Source organism: Lontra canadensis, unplaced genomic scaffold (genome assembly GCF_010015895.1).
Source record: "Lontra canadensis isolate GAN:19392208 unplaced genomic scaffold, GSC_riverotter_1.0 scaffold50, whole genome shotgun sequence".
Lineage (NCBI taxonomy): Eukaryota > Metazoa > Chordata > Mammalia > Carnivora > Mustelidae > Lontra > Lontra canadensis.
In genome coordinates this window covers 283,682-311,000 of record NW_022631044.1, presented here as the reverse complement: position 1 = coordinate 311,000, position 27,319 = coordinate 283,682, and the positions used below count along the sequence as shown (strand labels likewise).

Sequence of the window (27,319 nt, the reverse complement as noted above, 5' to 3'; positions counted from 1 at the left end):
TGGTTGTCTGGTGGCTTAACCAAGTTGACACATGAAATTAACCATCACGGGGGCGCCTGGGTGGCTCAGTGGGTTAAAGCCTCTGCCTTCAGCTTGGGTCATGATCCCAGGGTTCTGGGATCGAGTCCCTCATCGGGCTCTCTGCTCAGTAGGGAGCCTGCTTACCCCCGTCTCCCTGCCTGCCTTTCTGCCTACTTGTGATCTCTGTCTGTCAAATGAGTAAATAAAATCTTAAAAAGTTAGCTGTCACAGTTGGAGTCTCATATCTGTTTGTGCATTTAGTCTGCTGGGATACACTGAAGTATGCGAAAAAAAATCTGGCCTTGCGTAGATGGAGCTGCACAGAGATTTCCTGAAAGAGTGTCTGTGATGGCCAGCGATCTTTTGGCCATACTTTGAGTACTAATCTAGAGTTTAGTCATGAATTTAGAAGAGATGGAAAACTAGGGAGCAGATAGGAAAGAAGCTTACATATGTTTGTTGGAGGAAAAAAAATGCAACCTTATTCGTAATAGTTAAATATTTAAGGTTGATTATCTAATAACTTGATTATCAGATTTCTTCTGGTACCTTCCGTTTCCCCTAAATTGCAGTGATTATCCATTCTATACGAGATATGGAGGAAGGAGATTTGCCATCATCAGGGGAAAAAAAGGGGTTAAAAGAAATCTTGACCGGAAAGTGCGTAGGATTCTGGGACCATTGAATGAAAGGGGAATTGCCGTAGATTGAATTGTGTGCCCCAGAATTTGTTGAAGTCCTAATCCCCAGTATTTTAGAAGGTGTCCTTGTTTGAAAATAGGGTGATTGCAAATATAACTTAGAGCATACTGAAGTATGGTAGGCCCTTAATCCAATATAACTGATATCCTTATAAGAGAGGAGAACAGCATGTGTAAGAGACACACACAGGAAGAAGTCAGCCTTGTGAAGGCAGAGGCAGAAAATGGAGATACAGTGTCCCAGGCCAAAGAATGTCTGGGGCTATCTGAGGGAAGAGGTAAGGAAGGAGCCTCCCTGGAGGCTTTGGGTGGAACATGGCCCTGCCAGCACCTTGATTCCAGACTTCTAGCCTCCATACCTCTAGCCTGTGAGAAAATAAATTTCTGTTGTTTTGAACCCCCCAATTTGTGTAACTTTGTTATGGCAGTCCTAGGAAATGAGTATAGGGATATATCCCCAAATAGTTTCATATTCTCTGAGGACATATTTATGGTAGAGCGTGGTCCAAAAATAGATGTCTTCCCCTTTTGTCCCTATCTTATGATACTATATGCCATGGATAGATCCTGTAGCTCTTTATTTCTGCCTTTATGCCTGGGTTCCTCAGCTTAGCAGGAGCATTATGCTATTTTTTTATTCCCTTTCTTCTTTTCTCCTTGTTACTCTGTTTGTTCATCTTTGTTGCTGTTATCTAAGTTACCTCTCTTTATTCATTGGAAACTATAGCTTTTGCTGCCCTGTTCTCAGTTTCTTTCACTTCAGCTTACATTACCCATGTAGTGCCTAAAGCTCCTGGATCTTTGATCTAACCTTCACAGATCTTTTCCTCTACTTCTCCTCCTAAACTTCTGCGCTTACTACGTTATTATCTGTTGATCACAGTCTAGACCATGTCACCTCTAGCAACTGAGTACAAATGTCTCATCCTCTCTTCCCCTCCAGCTGCTGTTGGTTTAATATTCTGCTCCTTGTTAAATGAAATTTTCAGGAATTTTCTCTCTCTGTTTCCTGCTATGTTAACCTTATTGATGTATAATTTAAATACAGCAATCCTCTTCTAGGTATACAGTTTGATGAGCTTTGGCACATATTTACAGTCATATAACCACTACCACATTTGACATACACAAGATTGTCATGACCCTGGAAAGGTTCCCTTGTGCCTCAATATATAGTCAGTCATGTCCCCATCCTTAGTCCTTGGCAACCACTGATCTGATTTCTGTCCCTATAGTTTAGCCCTTTCAGAATTGAAGTGGTTTTTTGAGTTTTTGAGTTTTTGAGTCTGGCTTCTTTCACTTAGCACATGCTTTTGAGATTTATCCATATTGTATGAATTAATAGTTTGTTCTTTTTAATTTTTTATTGTTGAGTAATATTCCATACAGGTGAAGGTTTTTGGCAGACAAATGGTTTCATTCTCTTGGTAAATACTTAGAAATGAGATTGCTGTCTGATAAAGTAATTGTGTGTTTAATGTTATGAGAACGTACTAAACTGTTTTCCAAAGTGGCTGTACCAATTTGCCTTCTCCCATAATATATGAGAGTTCTAGTTGATTTGTATCCTTGCCAGCTCTTGGTATTGCCAGTAGTTTTGTTTTAAAATTTTTAATCATTTTATACATAGTTGTATTATGGTGTCTCATTGTGGTTTTAGTATGCATTTTGCTAATGTACATCTTTTTGTGTGCTTATTTGCCACCTATGTTTCTTCTTTGATGTAGGGTCTTTTAAAATCTTTCCCCCATTTTTAATGGTTTATTTATTCCATTTGTTGAGTTTGGAAGTTCTTTATAAATTCTGGATGCAAGTCCTATATCAAATGTGTATTTTGTAAGTTTTTCTTTGAATTCTATGTATCAGGATGCCTGGGCGTCTCAGTTGGTTAAGCCTCTGTCTGCCTTAAGCTCAGGTCATGATCCCAGGGTGCTGAGATTGAACCCTGAATTGGGCTCCCTGTTTAGTGGGGTATCTGCTTCTTCCTCCACCACTCCCCCTGCTGTGCTCTCTCTGCCTGTCTCTCTCTCTCTCTCTCTCTCTCTCTCTGCCAAATAAATAAATAAATAAATAAAATCTTTTTTAAAAACCCACATAAAAAATGAAGTTGTTGTATAGATTTGGGGTTTCTTTGAGTGGTTTGTATTGTTGTGTTCTGAGAAATTTTTTCCTAATCCTGTGTCACAAAGATTTTGCTCTATATATTTTTCTAGAACAAGGTTTCTTAACCTTGGCCTTTTTGACATTTTGGGCTAGATAGTTCCTTATTGGGTGGAGCTGTCCTGTGTGTTATAGTGTTTAGCATCATTCTTGACCTTTCCCCACTAGATATCAGGAGTATTCCCCCGTGTTGTAACTGTGAAGCATGTCTCCAAATATTGCTGAATGTCCTGTGGTTGAGGGAAGAGGGAGTGTCAAAATTTTACCCAGTTGTGAACCCCTGTTTCTGAAGTTTTATAGTTGTAGATTTTACATTTATTATATATGATCCATTTTAGTTGGTTTTTGTATATGATGTGAAGTAAGGGTCCAGCTTTATTTTTTTACATATGATTATTTAATTGTCATTATGATACCATTTACTGAAAATACTATAATTTTTGTCTAATGCTTCTTTGGAATCTTTATCAAAAACAGATTGACTGTAAATGTGTTGGTCTATTTCTGGACTCTGTTCCATTGATTTATATGTCTGTCATGCCAATCCCACACTCTTAATTATTATACTGTCCTGAAATCAGGTAGTGTGAGTTCTCCCACTTTGTTCCTCTTTTGAAAAATGGTTTTGTTTATGTTAGATTCTTGTAATTTCTGTATAAATATAGGATCAGCTTCTCTATTAAAAAAGCCTGATGGGATTTTGATTAAGATTGCCTTGAAGGGCGCCTGGGTGGCTCAGTGGGTTAAGCCTCTGCCTCCGGCTCAGGTCATGATCTCAGGGTCCTTGGATTGAGCCCCGCAATGGACTCTCTGCTCAGCAGGGAGCCTGCTTCCCCCTTTCTGCCTGCCTCTCTGCCTACTTTTGATCTCTCTCTGTCAAATAAATAAATAAAATCTTAAAAAAAAAAAAGAAGGTTGCCTTGAGTTATACGTCAGTTTGGAGAGAATTGACATCTTAATAATAGTTGAGTTCTCTAATCCACAAACACAACAGTTCTTTCAGTTTCATTTAGGTGTTTAATTTTTTCGTCAGTGTTTTGTTGTCTTCAGTGTACCAAACTTAACGTGTTTGTGTTAGACTGACTTTTTTTTTAAACATTGCTTTTATTAAGGTGTAATTAATCTTACTGATGTTTTTAAAAATTTCAGTTTCCTATTGATTACGAGTATATGGAAATATAAATGACTGTATAATGAACTTGTATCCTGTGACCTTGCTAATCACATTTACCGGTTTTAGTGGTAGACTTCTGTAGATTTTTTTTAGAATCCTGCCCCCCCCCCCCCCTTTTTTTTTTTTTTGAGAAAGGGAAAGAGAGTGGAGAGGGGCAATGGGAGAGAGAGAGAGAGAGAAAGAGAAAGAATCCCAGGCAGGCTCCACACCCAGCACAGAGCCTGTGGAGCTGGCTCACATGACCCTGAGATCATGACCTGAGTTGAAATCTGGAGTCAGACGCTTCATCAACAGAGCAACCCAGGTCCTCTAGGACTTTCTAAGTAGACAGTTATATCAACTGTAGTTTTTTTTCCTTTTTAATATATATACCTTATATCACTGGTTAAGATCTACTTATTATTTTACTTAATCTGCTTTGTGTTCTGACCTCAACTCTGTGTAAGCAAGTTTCGCTAACATTTGTATAGCTGAATACAGTGAGCACTTTTCTGTGCTCATTTTAGCTACAGTAAATAGCATTTGACACCGTTAACTGTTGCATAATTTCTTAAAATGATTTCCTTTCTTAGCTCCTACTAGTTTTCTTTTTACTCTTCTGCTGTTCTCAGTTTCCTTTGCTGCTTTATCTTCCCCCTGTTAAACTTCGAAATCAAATATTGCAAGCTGTGGGCCTGAATAATGGTTAAATGTGGTTTTCAGAAAAAAAAAATTTTTTTTGGCACACTGTTTTTAAAATTTTGAAATAGGACACTTTAAAATATTTATTTATTTATTTGTCAGAGAGAGAAAGAGAGAGCGAGTGCACAAGCAGGCAGAGTGGCAGGCAGAGTCAGAGAGAGAGGCAGACTCCATGCCGAGCAAGGAGCCTGATGCGGGAATTGATCCCAGGACTCTGCGATCATGACCTGAGTCGAAGGAAGGCAGCGGCTTAACCAACTGAGCCACTCAGGTGTCCCGAAATAGAACACTTTAAAGTGTGTATGCAGTGCATATTTGGCCACAGGTCCCAACATTCTAATTTCAGGCAGATTTACTCATTTCTCTTACTTCCCTGGCCCTGTTCACATTTGAGTTTTTGACTTTTGCTTCAAGTTTTGGGATGTTTTAGTTCTCATCTGGATCTGGGGGGTTAAATAGATCTGTATACTTAAAAATCCCAAATTTATATCTCTAATCTTTATTTCTCCCTCAAAATGTGTTTATGTCAAAAACATTAGAGATTCAAGGGCCTTTTTTATTGATTAAAAAGGTATAACAAGTAACCACTGTATGATAGAAACAGCAACATAATGTACAGAAACTTGTGACCAGCACCAGGTGTTGTATGTAAGTGTTAAATCACTAAACTGTATACCTGAAACTAATGTTCATTGAGATTTACGTAAAAACTAAAAGCTAAAACAAAAGAAAAAAGATAAAAAAAAAAAAGATATGCAAAAAAAGAAAAGGAATGTTGAACAGGGATGTTTCATAATTTTATTTTATGATGGGAAATTATATATGTTTGCTTGGGGAGAAGAATGATTTAGTAGAGAGGGCAAATGGATGAAAGCAGGAGCATAGTATAGGAAGGCAGTTGTTGAAAAGAATAGAATAAGATGAGGACGCCTTTGGTAGGTACAGAGACTTTTTTAAAATCACAAGATGAAAATGGGATTTAGATCTGGTGATAGGAAGATAAGGAAGTTCCATTTCCTGCTCTTCACTTAATTGAAGTACGAGATGAGGTCATCAGCCGATATCCAAGATCTATAAAGAACTCCTCAAACTCAACACCCAAAAAATAGATAATCATGTCAGAAAATGGGCAGAAGACATGAACAGACACTTCTCCAAAGAAGAGATACAAATGGCTAACAGATACATGAAAAAATGTTCATCATTACTAGCCATCAGGGAATTCAAATCAAAACCACATTGAGATACCACCTAACACCAGTTAGCATGGCCAGAATTAACAGGACAGGAAACAACAAGTGTTGAAGAGGATGTGGAGAAGGGGGAACCCTTTTACACTGATGGTGGGAATGCAAGTTGGTGCAGCCACTTTGGAGAACAGTGTGGAGATTCCTTAAGAAATTCAAAATAGATGGGGCGCCTGGGTGGCTCAGTGGGTTAAAGCCTCTGCCTTCGGCTCAGGTCATGATCCCAGGATCCTGGGATTGAGCCCCGCATCAGGCTCTCTGCTCAGCAGGGAGCCTGCCTCCCCCCCTCTCTGTGCCTGCCTCTCTGCCTACTTGTGATTTCTGTCTGTAAAATAAATAAATAAATAAAATCTTTTAAAAAAAAAAGAAATTAAAAATAGAGCTACCGTATGACTCTGCAGTTGCACTACTGGGCATTTACCCAAAGATACAGATGTGGTGAAAAGAAGGGCCATCTGTACCCCAATGTTCATAGCAGCAATGGCCACAAGTGCCAAACTACGGAAAGAGCTGAGATGCCCTTCAACAGATGTATGGATAAAGAAGATGTGGTCCATATATACAATGGAGTATTATGCCTCCATCAGAAAGGATGAATACCCAACTTTTGTATCAACATGGATGGGACTGGAGGAGATGATGCTGAGTGAAATAAGTCAAGCAGAGAGAGTCGATTATCATATGGTTTCACTTACTTGTGGAACATAAGGAATAACACGGAGGACATTAGGAGAAGGAAAGGAAAAGTGAATTGGGGTAAATTGGAGGGGGAAACAAAGCATGAGAGACTGTGGACTTTGAGAAACAAACTGAGGGTTTTGGAGGGGTGGGGGTTAGGTGAGCCTGGTGGTGGGTATTAAGGAGGGCATGGATTGCGTGGAGCACTGGGTGTGGTACATAAACAGTGAATCTTGGAATGCTGAAAAAAAAATGAAGGAGAGTTCAGTATTTCTGAGGAGAGAAAAGTGTAGTCATTTCAGCAGGAAAATATAGTAGGATTTCTAGGCAATTCTGAGTGCCCTTGAGGTTTAAGGTCATTAATTTTTTTTAAAGATCCTCCCAATCTTTTTTTTTTCTTTCTTTTTTAAAGATTTTATGTATTCATTTGACACAGAGAGAATGACAGGGAGAGAGGGAACACAAGCAGGGGGAGTGTGAGTGGGAAAAGCAGGCTCCCTGATGAGGAGGGAGCGCTGCAGGGCTTGAGCCCAGGACCCTGGGTTCATGACCCCAGTCCAAGGTAGAAGCTTAACGACTGAGCCACCCAGGCATCCCTAATATCATCAATTTAAGAGAAAAACTGTTTGGGTTTGTGCTTTACTCAGCAGTGCGCTGCTGCCTTGTTCGGATAAGGAGAAGGTTCGACTAGAGAACTGAGCTTTTACCAGGCAAATAGGATAATGGGAGAAAAGTGCAGGAAAGTTAAAGATGTTTGCAAGGCAGTGGTTATAAGGACGACTCTGAACTCTCAGAGTGGTAAAGAGGGAAATACAGGAAAAGAAAGGAATTATGAAAAGTATAAATGTAATAAATAGGATAATTGTCTTAATGTGGTTAAAGAATTACTGAAGTTGAGCTAGAGTAGAGTGCTCTGACTAGGCCAGAGGATGGGCAGGAGAGCCAACAGATACCTGTCTCTTTGGAGTGAGGAATAAACTGTGGGACCAGGCTCAAACCATGCTCGAGGAGACTGAGAGGAGTTGGGGACTAGAGATTTTTTGGTAGAGTCACACAATGACTGGCATTCCCCTGCTTTTAAACACTTCTTTGGCTCACTGTGCTCTATAGAATGGAGTACTCTCAAAAGAAAAAATTTAAAATTAATCACCTTTTGTTTCCAAGTATTGAAAACACGATTTTGATGTTCTGGGTTGGACTAATTTATCCAGCATAGCAGGGATTGAGATATTCTGGAATGTCAAAGGTCTACTGTTCTATAATCCCAGAAGCTGTAGATGAGTAGTGTTAATATTTTAGAATATTACTCTCCAATTGTTTTTTTTCCCTGCATATATTCATATAACTGATAGTAAATAGTGGATAGTTGTGTATCTTTTTTTTTTTTTCTTAACTTACTAAAAGAACATGTAATTAGTGAATTTTAGGTAATGGTAATTTTAACTAATAACTTCAAAAATGAAAGTGTTGTTTGAGAAAATCATTCTGTATTATAATACATCTTTTTATAGATTTTGGGTTATTTGAGAATAAAAAATTTATACTCTCTTAAGAAAACATTTGAAAAAATAAAAAAATAGAAAAAAGAAAAAAGAAATAGAAAAAAGAAAAAAAGAAAGAAAACATTTGAATTGGTTAAGAAAGAAAAGTTTCAGGGGCACCTGGGTGGCTCAGTGGGTTAAAGGCTCTGCCTTCAGCTCAGGTCATGATCCCAGGATCCTGGGATCGAGCCCCGCATCGGGCTCTCTGCTCAGCTGGGAGCCTGCTCCCCTCCCCTACCTGCCTCTCTGCCTACTTGTGATCTCTGTCAAATAAATAAATTAAATCTTTTAAAAATTTTTAAAAAAAGGTAGAAAAGTTCAGTAATAGACTTGTTTACAAACAATGAATATCAATAGGTTGGGGTGCCTGGGTGGCTCAGTTGGTTAATTGCCTTCGGCTCAAGTCATGGTCTTGGTCTTGAGATCAAGCCCCACGTTGGGCATTACGCTCAGTGTGGAGTCTGCTTCTCCTTTTCCCTCTACCCCTCCCCCTGCTCATGCTCATTCTCTCTCTCTCTCTCTCTCTCTGTCTCAAATAAATAAATAAAATCTTAAAAAATATATAGGACAAGTTTATGGAATAAGGTTAGAAAACAAAGCAAGGCATTTGAAAATCCTGATCAATCTTAAGAATATGTATGAGTGAAAATGTTAGAGTGCTAGCAAATATGATTAAAATCTGATCTACCATTGCCAAGTAAGAAATGTTGTACTAGAAAGAAATTTAGTACATTATCAGACTTAATTGGGAAAAAAAGATACTGTATTATAGTTTGATCAAATATAGAGTTCATTCCTAATCAAATTAATTAAATATGAAAATAAAAGTGTACTTTCATAGCATGGTAGGAAGAATATCTTTATTAACCAATACCAAATTTAAAAGAAAAATGCCGATAAAATTGTTAACCATTTGTCTTTTTTAAAATTTAAATTCAATTAGCCAACATATAGAACCTCAGTAATTTCAGATAGTCTTTAATTCAACATTGGTACTTAGTGTGGTCTGTGGATTGGTGCCAATCCATGAATTGGTTGTTTCAGGTCTATCAAGAGATAAGTACAAGAATATAGAAGTAGTTAGAAACTTTTATAAATTTGACAGTAATTTTGGTTTTTAGAGCTAAAAATTGGACATTTGGCCTTCTGTTTTATATGTTCGGCTTATATATCTTTTAAATTTAATTTTCTAATTCAGATTTGTAATCAAATTGTAAGATTTCATGTAGAACCAAATATAGTGAAGAGAACTGTTAAAGAATAACAGAAATGCTAGTGATATAACACATTAAAAGATGGGTAGTGATGGGAAGAGCTCTAAAATGTAGTTAATACTGTGAAAAACATACAGAAAGAACAGTTTTACTTTCTCCAAAAACACGATGATGAGAATGTTATCACACAGACGCCAAATGCTACATGAGTTTATGGATATTTGTATCTAAATATTAATGTATATGGTAACTCGGTTAATGACTTAGCATATTTTCCTTCAAAATTATTGTTTTAGAGAACAGAATGTTGGCAGTATCTTCCTCAAGAGATGGACTCTTCCCACACCTTGGATATGACCCAGACCAGGTTTAATATGAGAGAGGAAGGGACCGAAGTGACAGACCTCGCCTCTGTGGAGGAAGGTATATTGACCCAACCAGAAAATCAAGGAAAGGAACCCAAGAGAGGTCTCTTATGTTCGCCGCTGCTAGGTAATGCCTCTTTATTTTTAACTAGTAGTAATAACATATTTATAACATACTTTTGGGGGACATTGGGTCTTGCATCTAAATCTCTTTTTCTTTCTTTTAGGTTATTTATTTTAGAGAGCGTGCAAGCGTGCAGGGGGTGGGGAGAAGTAGAAGGAGAGGGAGAGAGAATCTGAAGCAGACTCTGCAGTGATTACAGAGCCTAACTCGAGGCTTGATCTCTCCACTGCAAGATCATGAGCAGAGCTGAAACCGAGTCAGATGCTTAACTGACTGAGCCACCTAGGCACCCCTAAATCCTTTCATGAATTGAGGAGCTCTATAGAGCCATCCTCAAAGGTATTAGCTTAATTTTGGTTTTCTACACTGACCATCTGGTCTAGTTATGTGTATCTGCCCTTCATTATGTCCTGTTGCTCACAGAAGGTAGAAAGGTGATAACTTCCTCTCTAGTGGGTATACCTCCTTGGCCTTGAGTTTGTGGATTTTTCCTTGGGGTAAACTATATATTATCCTTTGACAATCTCTTATCTCTTGCAATGGAACCTCCATGATCCTTAAAAAACTACAAATACTTACAAGCTTGCTTCATTAGATTCTTTTTTTTTTTAGATTTTTAAAAATTATTTTTATTAACACATAATGTATTATTTGCCCCAGGGGTACAGGTCTGTGAATTGTAAGGCTTACACACTTCATAGCACATACCCTCCCCAACGTCCATAACCCAGCCACCCTCTCCATACCTCCTTCCCTCCAGCAACCCTCAGTTTGTTTTGTGAGATTAAGAGTCTATGGTTTGTTTCCCTCATGATCCCGTCTTGTTTCATTTTTTCCTTCCCTACTTCCCAAACCCTCCCCTCTGCCTCTCAAATTCCTCATATCAGAAATTTATCAGGAATTATCAGGAATGATAATTCTTTCTCTGATTGACTTATTCCGCTCTACATAATACCCTCTAGTTCTACCCACATTGTTGCTAATGGCAAGATTTAATTTCTTTTGATGGCTGCATAGTATTCCATTGTATATATATACCACTTCCTCTTTATCCATTGCTTCATTAGATTCTTAGAATTAGTTAAGTCGTATGTTATTCTCAGTTTTCAGACCCTAAAAGTGAGATAAAGAGGTTAAATGACTAGTCTGAGGTAGATCTTACTGGTTTCCTCTTCTTAATATGGCACTGATTTATTAGCTCTTTACAAAAGGTAAACGTGAAGTACCTTTCAGATTATCAGGGTAGGAGATAGAATTGTGTTATTACTACTTTGAATTGTGTGGGTATAGAAGAATGCTTAACCAGTATGGTGATTTCAGTTTTTTTTGCCTAAATGATAATTAAGGCAATATTATTTTGCTCTTCTTTTTGTTTTATTCAGGTTTTCTTTTCCCCCCAAAAAACGCTTCTCAGCCTTTTGGCTAAGATCAAGTGTAGAACTAGCCTTGACAGTGGAATGAGATTTAACCATGATGTTATCTTGTCAGCGTTTTGTAGAGGAGCGCCAATAGGAGTTAATTCAATAAGTTTCTTTCTTTCTTTTTTTTTTTAAGATTTTATTTATTTATTTGATAGAGCACACAAGTAGGCAGAGCGGCAGGCAGAGGGAGAGGGGGAAGCAGGTTCCCCCTCTGCTGAGCAGGGAGCCCGATGTGGGGCTCAATCCCAGGACCCTGGGATCACAACCTGAGCTGAAGACAGCTGCTTAACTGACTGAACCACCCAGGTGTCCCACAAGTTTTTTTCAAACATAAGCCAAGGTTATCCAGATCAGAATATGGGCACCAGTGTATTTTATGATGTAGACCATCAGAGTCCGTTTTAGTTTCACATTTTAAGAAAGATGTTGACAGTGGGGCTTCTTGGTGGCTCAGGCAGTTGAGCTTCTGACTGTTGGTTTTGGCTCTGGTCCTGGGATCCGGCTTCATGCTTAGCTTGGAGACTGTTTGTGATTCTCTGCCTCTCCCTCTGCCCCTCCCCACCTCACATACTCTCTTTTTTGCTCTTTAAAATAAATAAATGAATTAAAAAATTTTTTTTTAAAGAAAGATATCGACAGCACAGCAGTTCCTTTTTGAGAGGAAATGAGTATGACAGTAGATGAAAGAGAAGACTTTGTTATGATCAGGTGTTTGAGGGGCTGTCAAGCTAAGGAGGAAGGAGTTTACCTTTCATTTATTCACTCATTTGCTTAACAGATATCTAAGTGCTTATAGTGTGTTTGATGCTAGGGATATATAGATATAGAAAGCTACTTCTATGTGTAGCTATGTGATCCACAAAGTGTAAAATATTTATTAGTTGGCCTTTTAAAAAATGGTTGCTTATTCTTAGTCTAGGGGTTAAAATGAGAATACATAGCTTATAGGGAGGCTGTTTTCAATTTGATATAAGAAAGAACTTTCCTAACAGAGCCATTTAATAGTACAAAGACCATATAACAACAGAAAATGTGAGGTTTATATCATTGCAAAATGTCAAGCAAAATTCTCAGAATTTCAACATTCGGTCGGAGATTATGCAATGTGGCTTCTAAAATGTTTTCTAGTTAAGGTTTTAGAACTACAGCTTCTCATTTACTTTAGATAAATAGAACATTTTTAGTTATTAGAGCAGATCCCTGGATCTGATATATCTCTAGAGGAAATTTCATCATTGCTGTTTTGTTATGTACGTATATAGTCATTGGGGGGTGTATCGGTCTCACCAGCGGCAGAGGTCATGATGATGACTGGTGCCAGAACAGTTAGATATTTCAAAAAATAGTGGTCTAAGCCATCAGCAGTTGTCTAAATGTGAGGAAATGTGGGATCTTTGTTAAAAACCTTTATGATTTTTAGAGGAATGAGAGACTTCTCTGTTATGAAGGTTTAAGACTGAGTCTGTAAGCCAAGGTCAAAGAGGAATCATACCAAGCAGTCCTTGGTAGTCAAGGTTATCATTCTCATCCTGCTTGATTTTTAATAAATTAATTTTTAATAAATAATTCTATTTTGAGTAACTAAGTGTAGCAAGTACTTTGGTAGGCATTGCAGATACAGCTGTGAATAAAGTGGATGTGGAGTTGACTGTTCAGGTGAGAAGCAGTCAGACCAAAAATTAAAACATGGTATGACAGTTATGATAGGGAAGGTGTTGTCATGCAGAATTATAGGCATTCTGAAATCAAGAAAGTGTACCATAGCAATGGTATCACATTCATAGTGAAAGAACGTTTAGTTCTAGCAAAATATCACCTATCCAGTTAAATTAATCTTGGAATATTGATGGTTTTATAGTTTTATTTCTATTAAAATTTTGTTTTTGTTTTATAGTTATATAAATGGTATAAATAATGAGGAGTTTATACCTATTTTGTATGTATTTAGGCACATATAATAAGAATTATTTAAATTGACATTCAGGAATCCACAAGAATTATTTTTCCTTTAAATCAGCAGTTCTCCCAACTTTTTGGAGAACAGCACTCCTTTACATATTTTAAAATTACCAAGGACTTCAAGGAGCTTTTGTTTATGTGGGTTGTTGATATTTCCCATTTTAGAAATTAAAACTTCGTAATTTCTAAAATATTAACTCAAAAAAACTCCATTGCATGTTAACATAAATTACATTTTTTAAGAAAAATAACTATTTTCCAGAGCAAAATATTTAAGAGTGCCATTGTTTTATTTAAGAACAAAAATCTCTGTAATGTTTGACCTCATAGAGGAGAAGTAGATTTTGATAATCTGCTTTTGCATTCATTATGTTGCTATATCTCAGATGATGTAGCTTCTGGAAAATTCTACCATACCCTTGTGAGAGAATGAAAGTGAATAAGGCAAATGACATCTTAATATTATTTTGAATATAATTTTGACTCTAGGTACCTCCTGAGAATGTCTTAGGGATGCTCAGGAACCTATGGACTACAGTTTGATTTAAGATGGAAAGAAACACTCATAATGGTTAAGAGCACTCGCTAAGAAATTAGAGTGTTTAAGTTCAGTTCTCATTCTGACACTTAAGCTATTTGAATGTGGGCAAATTCATATTTCTTAAATTTTATAATCATGTTTCCTCAGCTGTGAGATGGGCATAATAATACCTATCCTTCAGGGTTATCTTTGAAATTTTGTACTTTAAGTGCTGTTATGTTATCATTCTGATGCTTTTAGAAATTTCCAGATGGCTACGTATTTAGGTTCTATAAAGTATTACATGAGTAAGCTAAGCAATTAACTTTCAGCATTCCCAACATTTTTATGCTTGAAACTTTGCAGTCATACAAGACAACTTTGCTTCCCCTGATTTGCCTTTGCTGACATGTATGACACAAGATCAAGAGTTTGGGTCTGATTCCTTATTTCAACAAAGCGAACTAGATTTTGCACCTGTGAGGTAGGATGATTTATTTTTTTATTTGCATGTAAACTTCCTACTTTTTCTTATTCTAAGTTGTTGCTAATATTAATGACTTCAGGCTAAGGTGAGACTTTGGAGTGGGGGTTAGATATTTTCAGCATACCCTTGGAAGGTAACAAGGCCCTAAGTTAAGACATGATGCACATTAATTTGGTATAGTAATACATGTGTAAAAATGAGCCAGACAACTGTAGTTTATTTAAAAATGTTTTTTAATGTATTTTAGCATTTCAGGCATAATTTATTTTATTTTTAAATTTTTATTGTAGTATAGTTGACATACAGTGTTAGTTTTGGGTGCACAACCTAGTGTTTTGACAGTTCTATTCATTCTGTAGTGCTTACCATGACACGTGTTGTACACCTGAAACTAATATAATAATGTATGTCAACTAACTAAAATAAAATGTTTAAGAAAAAACTGTAGATGTTTGCAGAGTAAACACCTTTGCCCTTCTGCTATGTATTACCTTAAAATCACTTTTATGAAAAGGTGTTCTATGTATAATAGTCAACTAATAATTAGGTTACTGCTGTGTTTTAAGAGTAGATCACTTCTTAAGGGGTTTTAAAGAGCACAGTAAATGACTAGTGAAAGAATTAGTGAAAGTTAAGTGAGTATTAAGTTATGATAGGTGATAAACATTTTAAATAGTAAAGTTTGAATTTTTTATTTAATCTTTTTTTGGCAGTATGAAAATATTCCCTATTTTTTGGTAGTATTGTTTCAGGAGAAGGTTGAAAAAAAAGTCAGGGTCATAGGATGGGAGTTTGTATTCTGTTTACACAAAATTTGCCTGGTTCAGTTACTAACCACTTTAAGGGAATTTGAGATTAGAACTTTATTTTTTCAACACACTTTTCAAATAATCTTAATTTCAGTGACATATCAATTTTGTATTTTTCATGTTAGTATTTAAAAAAATGTTTTAAATGTGTCATTTATTTATTTTTAACTGTATATTTTTCAGGGGAATTCCTGGTAAGTCTGAAGATACTGAATGGTTTTCTCGACCATCGGAAGTTAGTGAAGCTTTATTCCAGGCAGCCTCAGAAGTAGCTTCAGACTTAGTTAACAGTTGCATTAGTGTATCTCAGCACTCGCTTATAGCTAGTACAACTGTTGAGTGTCGGCACTCTTTTTTACCTTTTGAACAAGGAATTAAAGAAGAGACCCCTTCATCTGATACAGTTGATGAACTGAAAACCCCCAATGACTTCGATAGTTATGATGCTCTTTGTTCCTGTATGGCATGGAAGACACAAGAAGTTCAGGAGCCAGAAGTCAGTTTAGCTGATAAAGGTCAAGTTTCTGTTTCGACCTCATCTTATACAAGTGATGAATACATGACTCCTGAAGGAAGTGACAGTTTTGATGCTTCTTGTTCGTATGTGCAGTATTGGAAACAGAAAGCTTCACAGCAGTCAGAAAATTATCTAACCAGTAAGGATCATGATTCTTATTCAGATTCATCCGACACAATTGATAAAAACAAAATTCCTAAGGGAAGTGACAGTTTTCATGCTCCTTTTTCATGTACGCCATGGAGCAAACGGAAAGTTTCACACCATCCAGAAACATATGTGATCAGTAAGGACTGTGTGTCTTTTCCCCATGAAGTTGCTCCTCATTTTAATAACAGAATATCACATTCTTTCTTGCATTGTCTGTTGGAAAGAAGAGGAAAGGGCATTCCATTGACAGCTCACAATCATTATTTTGGGAGTGTTTATTTAAGGGCTCCAGCTGAGAATGAGGTGAAAGAAATGATGGGGTATGAAAGAAATGAAGAAGGTCTGGAGAAAGAACTATCTCAAGGTTTTGAACAAAAGGAGAGTAAAAGTACTTCAGTATTTCCCGAGATGCATCCCCGATCTTCAGAAATACAATTATTTGAGAATGTTGTAGTTCCTGATAATTCTGTAAAAGTTTCGGAAATAGATACACACTCTAGGCAACATGGTACCTCTAAGATGGAGGTTTCTGGTGGTCCTCTTAAGACGATTAAATCCAACTTGGATGAGACATCAGAACAACCGTATTTACAAGAGGAAAGATACCAAAGGGCAGCTTCTGCTTTTGGTGGAAATAGTGTTGATGCTTCTGAAAATGTAGCCTTTGAGGTAGTTATTGCCTCTATTGAGCCTTCCAAGAAAGACAGTACAGTAAATGAAATCCAAACTGACATTAGTAAGTCTTTAATAAATGACAGCCAAGAACGTGAACCAAAAAATTCACATCTTTCTCTATTAAATTATAATGGTGAAAACTCTTTGTTTGATGAGCTCAGTCATTCGCTTTATCAGTCTACTCCTGGGGTGTTTGAATTAGCGGCTTCAAAACCATTGTTGCATAAAAAAGATAATAGTGATAGCTCCCTGTATTGGCATCTTGATTTAAAATCCCTCCCCAGTGCTCCTCAGGAAATGTTCATTAAGCCACTTTCTCTTCCAGAGCTTAAGTCATCTGCTTCTTTAAGTGAAAAATCTCACAGCCAAGCTGCTGGTCTTGGCAAAGCACAGTCAGATTTATTTCAGTGCGATCTAGACAATGAACCATTTCTTCCCATTGGGAAGATAAAGTCTGGTCCTGATCTTGACCTTGCAGAGAAGGCAGGATCTTCAAACATTTTTTATCCAATGAAAGTATCAACTTCAGATTCTTTGGTTTTACAAGATTTAAGAAGATTTGAAGAAATTGCGGATTCCTCAAACTATATTTTGGTTAAGAATGTAAACTCTAGTAACATCATTGAAGGTCCTTCTGCAGGTGTAGGAGGTGGCTTTTCAGCAAACTTGGTGACAAGTGATGCTAAGTCACAAGGTGCTTTACCAATGACCAGTAATGCATCATTAATTCCAGTCGGCCAAGAGTCATTGCTGAAAGCTGATGTAGGCCAAGATAAAATTCCTCAGCCTATGGGAGACAAATCCTATTTTACTATACATACAGTTATGCAAAACGACTCCTATTTTGTAGAGGGCCTGCAGGGGAAGGCTGAATCTGAGACCTCTACTCTGGGTGATGATACTGAATGCTGTGACCTAGATGAAAATGCTATTGTGGGCAGTACAAGAGCTGCTGATCTACAAAGAGAGGTGAGACACAATAAAATGATAGTTGGGGGAAATGTCTTTTCTAGTACTATTTTAGGAAATGGTATTGTTACTTGTTTTTATTTTTCTTTCTTTTAATTTTATGAGCAGGTGTGCGAACAAGGTGACTTGCCTGTTGAGTGCATTGAGCTAGCAGGTTTTAAAAATGTGCTTGATGATCTGGAGGTTTGTGACAGCTCCCTGCACAGGCAGTCTGCCTTAGAACTGCCATCAAAGGAAGAGAGTGATTTTGAAGAGCCTGTAAGTTACTCTGTTTGATATTTCTTATGGGGTAGGGAAAGAATATTTTAGTTGAAAAATGGGGTTGAAAGTAAAGGGCCCATTTATATCCTCTAATACCAACATGTGACTTACAGTCTGATCTTCATCTGATATCCAAGAATATGCTCCATTAATTTGTTAGAGGTTGGCATAAAAGAAATATTTGCGTTTCATAGACCATAAGAGTTAGTGAGTTTTGTGGTGTCTGGGAAAAGGCCTTCCTTTGGAGCTCTCAGGCCTTTTATATTGAGATGTGCTAACTCTTCCCAGTTGTGGCAGCAAGAACTGTGTTCTTGCAGTGTTCAGATTAGACTCACTGGTAGAGATAGTCAGTTGTACATTTTTTCACTCTGCCTTTCAATTTACAAGCATTGGAATAGACCCTGGAATATTTTAAATATTTGTTTGGAAGCTCCTGAAAGGTTTGACTTCAGAGGAGTTTTGAAAATTATAAGAGCCAGTGTTTTCCCAGGAAGGATACTGAGGTGCTTAATATCCACACTAGTTAGTGTCCCCAAAGGAAACTAACTGCCTCCTTCCCAAATGAGTGACATACTGAAGCATATACACATTCCCTCCCTCTCTCTGTTTATATCATTATTATTGTGTATGTGTACTAGAAAATAACTTTGAAGTGTTAAAAAGTTCTCTGTCAAATGAAGTTTCTTTTATACAAAACTTCATTTGCCTGGACGCTTGCCTCTCTTGGTTTTAATGCTCCTTTGGTCCCATTGCCTATCCTCTTTTGTCTGATACTGTCAGCTTCCTTATAATATATCCTTATATTTTATTAGTCATTAAATATAGCTGTACAATAAATGTTGTGTACTTAATGTTACTTTCCCTTTCCTGTTTTTCCATGTATAAGATTAGTATGTCATTGGAAAACTGCTAGTTTGGGTTGCAATCATTTTTAGATCTTTAGGTTCAGGCAGTTGATTAGAGAAAATGAACAAAGATATTGAGATAAACTTTTCCTTTCATTTATGGTTACCGAGTATATAAAAAATTGAAATACAGAGAACTGTGAGGTTAATTTTATTTCCTTTAATATTCTAAAGTAGACATTGTTTGGGCACCTGGGTGGCTCAGTCAGTTAAGCATCTGCCTTTAGCTCAGGTCATGATCCCAGGGTTCTGGGATCAAGCCCACATTGGGCTCCCTGCCCATCTGGGAGCTTTGTTCTTCTTTTTCTGCTCTCCCTGCTTGTGCTCTCTCTCTGTCAAATATATAAAATAAAGTAGACATTGTTTAATTTTCAATCTCTTAATGGGGATGAAAATGATAGTTAACACTGTGTGCTCAAATACTATGCTAAGCGATTTATTTATATACATCAATTCATTTAGTCCTTTGGCCAGTCCTGTCAGGTAAGATTATTGGGGATTGGTATCATCCTCATTTTACAATTGATATTTAGAGGGTTAAGGAACTTGCTCATTGTTACTGAGCAAGTTGAGGACTAGTATTTGATACTAACCTTACCTTTTTTTTTCTTAAGATTTTATTTATTTATTTTTGAGAGAGAGATAGCAAGAGAGTGAGCACGAGCAGAGGGAAAGCAGGATCCCCGCTGAGCTGGGAACCTGACATGGGGCTCAGTTCCAGGACCCTGGGACCATGACCTGACCCAAAGGCAGACACTTAACTGACTGAGCCTCACACGCATCCTGAAACTAATATTATCTATATATTTAACCACTATATCATAAACTGCCTTCCTGTTTAACTATTATTCAGTGAAACCAAAGCCAAGATTTTGCATTATTTTGGCAAGAGTGAAGGTTTTGAAGGGGATTGGTCAAAGTGAATTTCACTAAGAATGAGAAACAAATATAATCAATCTTAAACTTCTAATTTTTTTGGTAGTACTACTTATGTAACTTACAACAACCTTTTATACACATAATATATATCTGAAGAAATGTAGATATGGGTGCCCGGGTAGCTTAGTCGGTTAAGTGTCTGCCTTTGGCTCAGGTCATGATCCTAGTGTCCTGGAATTGAGTGCCCCATCCGGCTCCCTGCTCACTCTTTTGCCTTTAGCCCTCCCCACTGGTTGTGATCTGCCTCTCTCTCTCATGCTCTCTCTTTCTCAAATAAATGAATAAAATCTTTTTTTAAAACCCACAATTTTTTTTAAAGATTTTATTTATTTTGACACAAAAAGAGATCACAAGTAGGCAGAGAGGTGGGCAGAGATGGGGAAGCAAACTCCCCACTGAGCAGGGAGCCCAATGTGGGGCTGGATCCCAGGACCTTGAGATCATGACCTGAGCCTAAGGCAGACGCTTAATGACTGAGCCACCCAGGTGCCCCCAGGAAACCACAATTTTAAAAGATATGTAGATAGATATTCAGTTAATAGTGATACGCTGGCGCCTGGGTGGCTCAGTGGGTTAAAGCCTCTGCCTTCGGCTCAGGTCATGATCCCAGGATCCTGGGATCGAGCCCCACATCGGGCTCCCTGCTCAGCGGGGAGCCTGCTTCCCCCTCTCACTCTCTGCCTGCCTCTCTGCCTACTTGTGATCTCTGTCAAATAAATAAATAAAATCTTTAAAAAAAATAGTGATATGCTAAGATTAATTCTGACCACTATTCCAGATTTTATTTGCCTGCAGCTGTAGCCTTAAGTATACTTCTTCACTTTAGGGAGCATGTTCTCTGTATTCTCTTTCACTCTTAGCTCCATTCTGTAGTCCGGGAGTTACAATGCCAGTATCAGGGAAATAAGGACTCAGATATGGTAGTAATATCCTGCATGGCTCAGCTTGATCTCAGAGGGCTTGCCTGCTTCTTGGTTCCTTTCTTATTCTCATCTGTGTCTCAGAAGAGTCATTCATATTTGTTTGCCTACATTTGATACTAGCCATCATTTCTTTAAACGATTGGTCGGGCATCCACTTGTATATGATGTAGCTTGGGGCTGTGAAAAGAGTGTGGAGATGTGGAGTCAAAACTTGTTCAGTTATTTGTTAGCCTCATGCCTTGGGCAGATGACTTTGGAGGATCATTCTGCTCATCTACATGAAGAAAGAGGAATAGTAACAATCAGCCTCATGCACTGTTATATCGAATGGGGTAAGGTATATACACTGCCTGCCTGTTAGTTCCTTCACTTCACTGAAACCAGGTGACTAGACCCTCACCAGTGATTTCCTCTTGCCTGTCATTATTCTTCCTTCTGTCTTTCTCCTTGTTCCTGGTAGCAGCACATTACATTCTTTTAGCTTCTGTGATAAAATACTGTTTTTAGGAAAGAAAATACTGTTTTAGTATTCCCTGTTTTGGTCATGTAACTAAATATTATTTAAAGTTTATTTTTAGAGTTCTTTTTGTTTTGTTGGTTCTGCGTCTTCCACCAAGTACTTTCCTCTCATGGTTTAAATGCTTTTCTCTGTGTGATGGCTATTACTTCCATTTTTAGATCCTAATATTTCTACTAAGGTAGACCTGAATGCTTTTTTGCATGATATTTTTTTGTGAACGTTCCTGTCACCTCAAACGCAACTTGCCTGTACCAAAAGAACTCAGACGTTTTTATGGAATAGGACTGACTTGTAGATTTTCTTTGTTCTAGAGAAGTTAACATGTCTTGGTTTCTTCATCATCTTTGATGGATTCTTTCTTTATTATTGATTAAAGACTGGGAGATAAGCCAGTTTAATTTTTTTCCTCCTGATTTCTCCCATTTCCAGTTAGTAATGAAGATCTGCTGATCTCTTAAATAAATTCTTCTCATCTTTTTCATTCTACATCTTCTTTTTTTTTTTCTTAAGATTTTATTTATTTGAGAGAGACAGAGAGAGCATGAGCAGGAGGGAGGGGAAGAGGGAGAGGGAAAGGCAGGCTCCCCGTTGAGCAGGGAGTCCAATGCAGGGTTGTCCCAGGACCCCAGGATCATGACCTGAGCCAAAGGCAGATGCTTAACAGACTGAGTCACCCAGGTGCCCTACATTTTCTTTTGCATTAACTACTCTAGTATCCGTATATTTCGAAGCTTTGATAATAATGTTTTATTTATTTACTAAATTTTAATTCCAGTATAGTTAACATACAGTGTTATATTAGTTTCAGGTGTACAATATTCTGTACATTAACAATTCTATACATTACTCAGTGCTTATTGTGTTAAGTATACTCTTAATTCCCTTCACTTACTGCACCTGTCTCCTCCTCTCCCCCAACCATCAGTTTGTTCTCTATAGTTAAGAGTCTGTTTTGTTTTTGTCTCTTTTTTTTTGTTGTTCATTTGTTTTGTTTCTTAAATTCCACATAAGTGAAATTACATGGTGTTTGTCTTTCTCTGACTGACTTAATTCACATAGCATTATACATTCTAGATTTGTCTGTGTTGTTGCAAATGGCCAGATTTCATTCTTTTTTATGACCGAATGTTAATGAAATCGTATCGAAGTCAAGATTGGAATAGAAATTTTTTTTTCTAACTATATATTTGAAAGGTCTAGAGAAAAACTATTAAATACACATATGTGCCTGGGGATACACACACGAAGTCTCAATCATATATGTGATACTTGTGTTAATGAACTGTACTTCAAAAAAGTCTCCTTTAGGGGTGGGATAATTGAAAACTTAGAACTTTGTGCTTTGTTTAGAGCAGAGTTTCTCTGTACTGTTGTCTTTTTGGGTATGATATTTCTTTGTTGTGGGGGGTCTGTGCATTTTAGGCTGCTGAGCAACATCCCTGGCTTCTACTCACTAGATGTCAATAGCCACACACACTGCCCCCAACACCCAAAGTCAGGACAGTGAAAAATGTCTCCAGACATTGCCAGATGTTTCTTGATCAGGGAGAGATGGGTAGGGGCAAAATCTCCCACAACTGAGAAACACTGGTGTAGAGAAAACTAGACCAAGGCAGCAGAAGTAGACCATTTATTTTACATCCTGCCAGCTTCCTAAGATTGTTCATTACAGCACGATGAAAAAACCTTGACAAAAGAGGATCGAACAAAATTCATCTTTACATACATTTTTAGACTCTCCTGAGACTGCATCAAGAAGTGGGAATAATATTTTTAGGAAAATAAAGAAACCTAGATGTGGTTTATTGTTTTTATATGAGAATATGATGTGAATTTGGTGGGAAATTATATATGTTTATGTACTGACTTCACCAGAGTTGGTTTCTAATTTCTTTTCTAGTAAGGACTTGCTGGGATCTGATGAAACTTTGAGAACTTCTTTTTCAGCATTTAACCTTTGCTTCACTGTCAGTTTGTATTTCCCACTATTCTTGTTTAAAGAAATTTGAGGACTTAGGCTTTTTGGTGATTGATCATAGATCCAGTTCTTTGATACTTTTTTTTTTTTTTCTAAACATTTGTGGATTTCTTGAAAATATTCCTGTTCTCTCTTTCCTTCTTACAACATAACCTCTCCTTTAAAAAAAAAAAAAAATCCTTGAGCTTGTCAAGAGTAATACCAAAGTTCACATTCTTCAGTGATCATACCATTATATGGAACAAACCAGATAGGCTTCCTATCTGTAATTTTCTATATAGGCAGACTTCCAGACCCTCAAGAGTAATTTGTAGAGCCTTCTTAGAATTGACCAAACAAGATATGACTTGTAAATGAATTTAGGAGGGTTGAGAATATGAGCTTAAGGAACTATTAAGTATTCATTTTCATAAAAATTAGGTTTGTTTTAATCAGGTGAAGCCTACTATTAATCCTATTTTCTTTATTTTTTCTCTCTTTTTATAGGTAGGTTGTTCTAATACGGACACTAATCAGACTTTTTCATCCACATTGCCTCCATTTACTCCTGATGAGCCAACCATAGAGTTGGAGTATCACTCCTCAGATCTCAGGATGTTGAGGGTATCTCCTGACACTTTGCAAAAGTCTCTCAAACATATAGCAGGTATGTAGAAAAGAAGATATTAGATGTCCGTGTGACTAGCTTGCTAAAAATACATTGCTGTGGCTAACTAATTTTTTATTTTTGAACACTTTCAGTAATGTTAACTTTGGATTAGGTGTATTTATAAATCCCCAAATCTTTTATTAGGTGAATCATTTGGTTTTTCATTGCCTTCTCTATGGCAGTGTTTAGAACTGAGTTACGTGGCCGAGTCTATTAGAGTCAGTTTATTATTTCTGCATTCCTTTCTGTGACTTGAAGGGAAGAAAGAAATTAATGGAGCACAAGAGGAAAAGAGTGGATCCCAATAAATTTGTAGAGAAGAAACAAAGATCAGTTCTGAGGTAGAAAGCAAGATTATCTGCTGAGGGGAGGTAGTGATAAAGGAGGGTTAGGGGTTAGGGGGGTTAAGGAGAGTAGATTGGTGCAGGCTCAGAATTTATGTTAAAGTGAATAGGAATTGCAGCTGACCAAGAACAAGCAAAAGAATTGGCAGGTAGTTCTGAGAAGTCAGCTGAGGTTGGAGATGATTCTATAATGTTGTCAGCCTTTCTAGAATCTCTGGTTTTTCTCTTCTAAAACTCAAGACTGCAGAAATTGAGTTATAGGTTGATCCTCGGTTTTGCTGAGGGATTTGTTGAGTGGGTGGATGTGGTGGATGAAAAACAGTGGAAGGGAATCAGTAAATATTAAATGTTTAGATCTGTGAATGTGCTTGTCTTTCCTTTGATAGAATGCCATTTTATATTAAATGCTTTGATCTATAAATATGGGACATCTTTTTATTTAGGTTTTCTTTATTTTTTTCAACAATATTTTGTAGTTTTCAGTGTATGAGCCTTGCAGTCCTTTGTTAACTTAATTCTTTTTTTTTTTTTTTTAAGATTTTATTTATTTATTTGACAGAGAGATCACAAGTAGGCAGAGAGTCAGGCAGAGAGAGAGAGAAGCAGGCTCCCTGCTGAGCAAAGAGCCCGATGAGGGGCTCGATCCCAGGACACTGAGATCATGACCTGAGCCGAAGGCAGCAGCTCAATCCACTGAGCCACCCAGGCGCCCTTGTTAACTTAATTCTAAGTATTTTAATCTTTTTGTTGAAAAAAAAAAAACTTTTCTTAATTTCATTTTTGGAGTATTCATTGCTAGTGTATGGAAATACAGTTGAATTTTGTTAATTGTATAGCTGCAGTCTTACTGAACTATTTGTTATTACCTCTAATATATTTTTGTGTGGATTTCTTATAATTTTTATATACATGACCACGTCATCTTCATATATAGTCTTCTTTCTTTCCAGCATGGATACCTTTTATATATTTCAGATTCCCAACTGCCCCCAACTAGAACCTTCAGTACAGTGTTGCATAAAAGTGGCAAGAGCAGACATCCTTGTCTTTTCCTGATCTTTGTAGAAAGATATGAAGTCTTTTATCATTAAGTATGATGTTAGCTGTGGGATTTTTGTAGACTATCTTTATCAGGTTGAGGAAGTTCCCCTTTATTTGTATTTTTTAGAGCATATTTATCATGTTACCATATAAGGGTGTTAAATTTTGTCAGATTTTTTTTTCTGCCTCTTTTATTATGATCACATGGTTTTTGTCTTATATTCTCATAATATAGTACATTGTTAATTTTCATATAACCGACCTTGCAGTCTTGGTTATATATGCCATTTGGTTATGACATATAATTCTTTTTGTATGTTGTTGGATTTTTTTGGCAAGTAATTTTTTGAGGACTTTTGTATTTATATTCATAGTGGGTATTGGTGTGTACATTTGTTGTGATTTTTGTTATTGGCTTTGGCGCAAGAATAATACTAATGTTACAAGTTGAGGTAAGAAGCATTATCTCTTCTAGTTTCGCTAATGTCACAAGTTGGAATGAGAAGCGTTGTCTCTTCTAGTTTTGCTAATGTCACAAGTTGGGATGAGATGTGTTGTCTTCTAGTTTTTGAAAGAGTTTGTAAAGGATTAGTTTTTATTGGGTGAGGGCTGCCTGCCTCTTTGTAGAAGTTTTAAAATTACTAATTCCATCTCTCTGCTTGCTATAAGTATTTATATTTTATATTTTTCATGAATCAGTTTTCATAATTTGTGTCCTTTGTGGAATTTGTCCATTCCACCTAGGTTATATAATTTGTTGGCATATAACTGTTCATGGTATTTGCATATAATCCTTCTTATTTTGGAAGATTGGTAGTAATACCCCTTCTTTCATTCATGATTTCAATATTTTGAATTTTCTCTTTCTTTTTTTAGTGAGTCTAGCCAAGTTTTGTCAATTATGTTCATCTTTTCAAAGAAATAAACTTTGGTTTCTCTACTTTTTCTGATCTCTTTTCTCTACATTTAAATTTCTGTTTTGTTCCCATTTTAGTCTTTATTTTTTCCTTCCTTTCACACTTCAGCTTTGGTTTGTGCTTTTTACTATTTCTTGAGGTGAAAGAATAGGTTATTGATATGAAACCTTTTTTTGAGATTTCTCATCTGTTTATTTGAGAGAGAGAGAGAGAGAATATATGAGCTGTGGGGAGGGACAAAGGGAGAGAGAGAAGCAGACTCCCTGCTGAACAGGGAGCCTGATGTGGTACTTGATCACAGAACCCTGAGACCATGACCTGAGCTGAAGGCAGACCCTTAGCCAGCTGAGCACCCAGGTACTCCGAGACTTTATTTTTGATATAGGTGTTTACATTTAGATATTTCTAAGCACTACTCTAGTGGCATGCTCAGAGTTTTCGTTTCTTGTGTTTTTGTTTTAATTCATCTAAAATATTTTTAAGTTTCCATTGCAATTTGTTTTTGTTGACCCCGTGGTTATTTGGGTATGTCTTGTTTAATTTCCACATATTTTTTACTTTCCTTTTGTTATTAATATCTCATTTGATTCCATTTTTGTTGGAGAACACCTGCTTTGTATGATTTTAGTTCATTTACATTTTACTGAGGCTTGCTTTTATGTCCTAGTGTGTAGTTTATTCTGTAGAATCTATGGTTTACTCTTAAGAAGAATGTGTATTCTGCTGTTGTTAGGTGGTGTGTTCTATACGTGTCTCTTAGTTCTAGTGGGCATATAGTGTTCAAGTCTTCTGTATCCTTGTTGATCTTCTGCCTAGTTTTCTCTATTTTTGAAAGTAAGCTATTGAAATCTTGAACTATAATTGTTTGTCTGTTTTATCATTTTTTCTGTCTTATTTGCTTCATATCTTTTGAGACTATGATATTAGGTGCATTTATGTTTATAATTGTTGTATATTCCTGATGAATTGACCTTTTTGTTGTTACAAATGGTTGCCCTTTAATTCTAGTAACATTTTTTGTTTTAAGGTCTGTTTTCTTTTACGTCAGTATAGTCACTTCAGTTCTTATGCTTGCTGCTTGTATGGCATATGTTTTTCATCCCTTTACTTTCAACCTATTTGTTTTTTTTTTTTAATCAGAAGTGCTATCTCTTGGGGCGCCTGGGTGGCTCAGTGGGTTAAAATATATAAAAATATATAAAAATAAAAAAAAAATTTTAAGACTTTATTTATTTATTTGCCAGACAGAGGTCACAAGTAGGCCAAGAGGCAGGCAGAGCGAGAGGAGGAAGCAGGCTCCCTGCCAAGCAGGGAGCCCGACACGGGACCCAAGCCCAGGACCCTGGGATCGTGACCTGAGCCGAAGGCAGAGGCTTTAACCCACTTGAGCCACCCAGGCGCCCCTAAAAATAAAAATCTTAAAGTGTAT

The 27,319-nt window shown here is 37.0% G+C and overlaps 1 protein-coding gene across 7 annotated transcripts in view; it reads left to right on the top strand.

Moving 5' to 3' along the window:
- The window catches only part of ALMS1 (ALMS1 centrosome and basal body associated protein), a 206,604-nt gene that overhangs the window by 20,985 nt on the left and 158,300 nt on the right, over positions 1-27,319 (top strand). For 5 of the 7 annotated variants that reach the window (XM_032873632.1, XM_032873630.1, XM_032873631.1 and 2 more), the window contains 5 exons: positions 9,714-9,909; positions 14,173-14,290; positions 15,286-17,413; positions 17,522-17,671; positions 23,426-23,585. In XM_032873632.1, coding sequence (XP_032729523.1) covers positions 9,714-9,909; positions 14,173-14,290; positions 15,286-17,413; positions 17,522-17,671; positions 23,426-23,585 — 2,752 coding nt within the window. Of the gene's footprint in view, positions 1-9,713; positions 9,910-9,953; positions 10,246-14,172; positions 14,291-15,285; positions 17,414-17,521; positions 17,672-23,425; positions 23,586-27,319 lie in introns of those variants that run through there. The other 2 variants (XM_032873634.1, XM_032873633.1) reach the window with 2 other exon arrangements.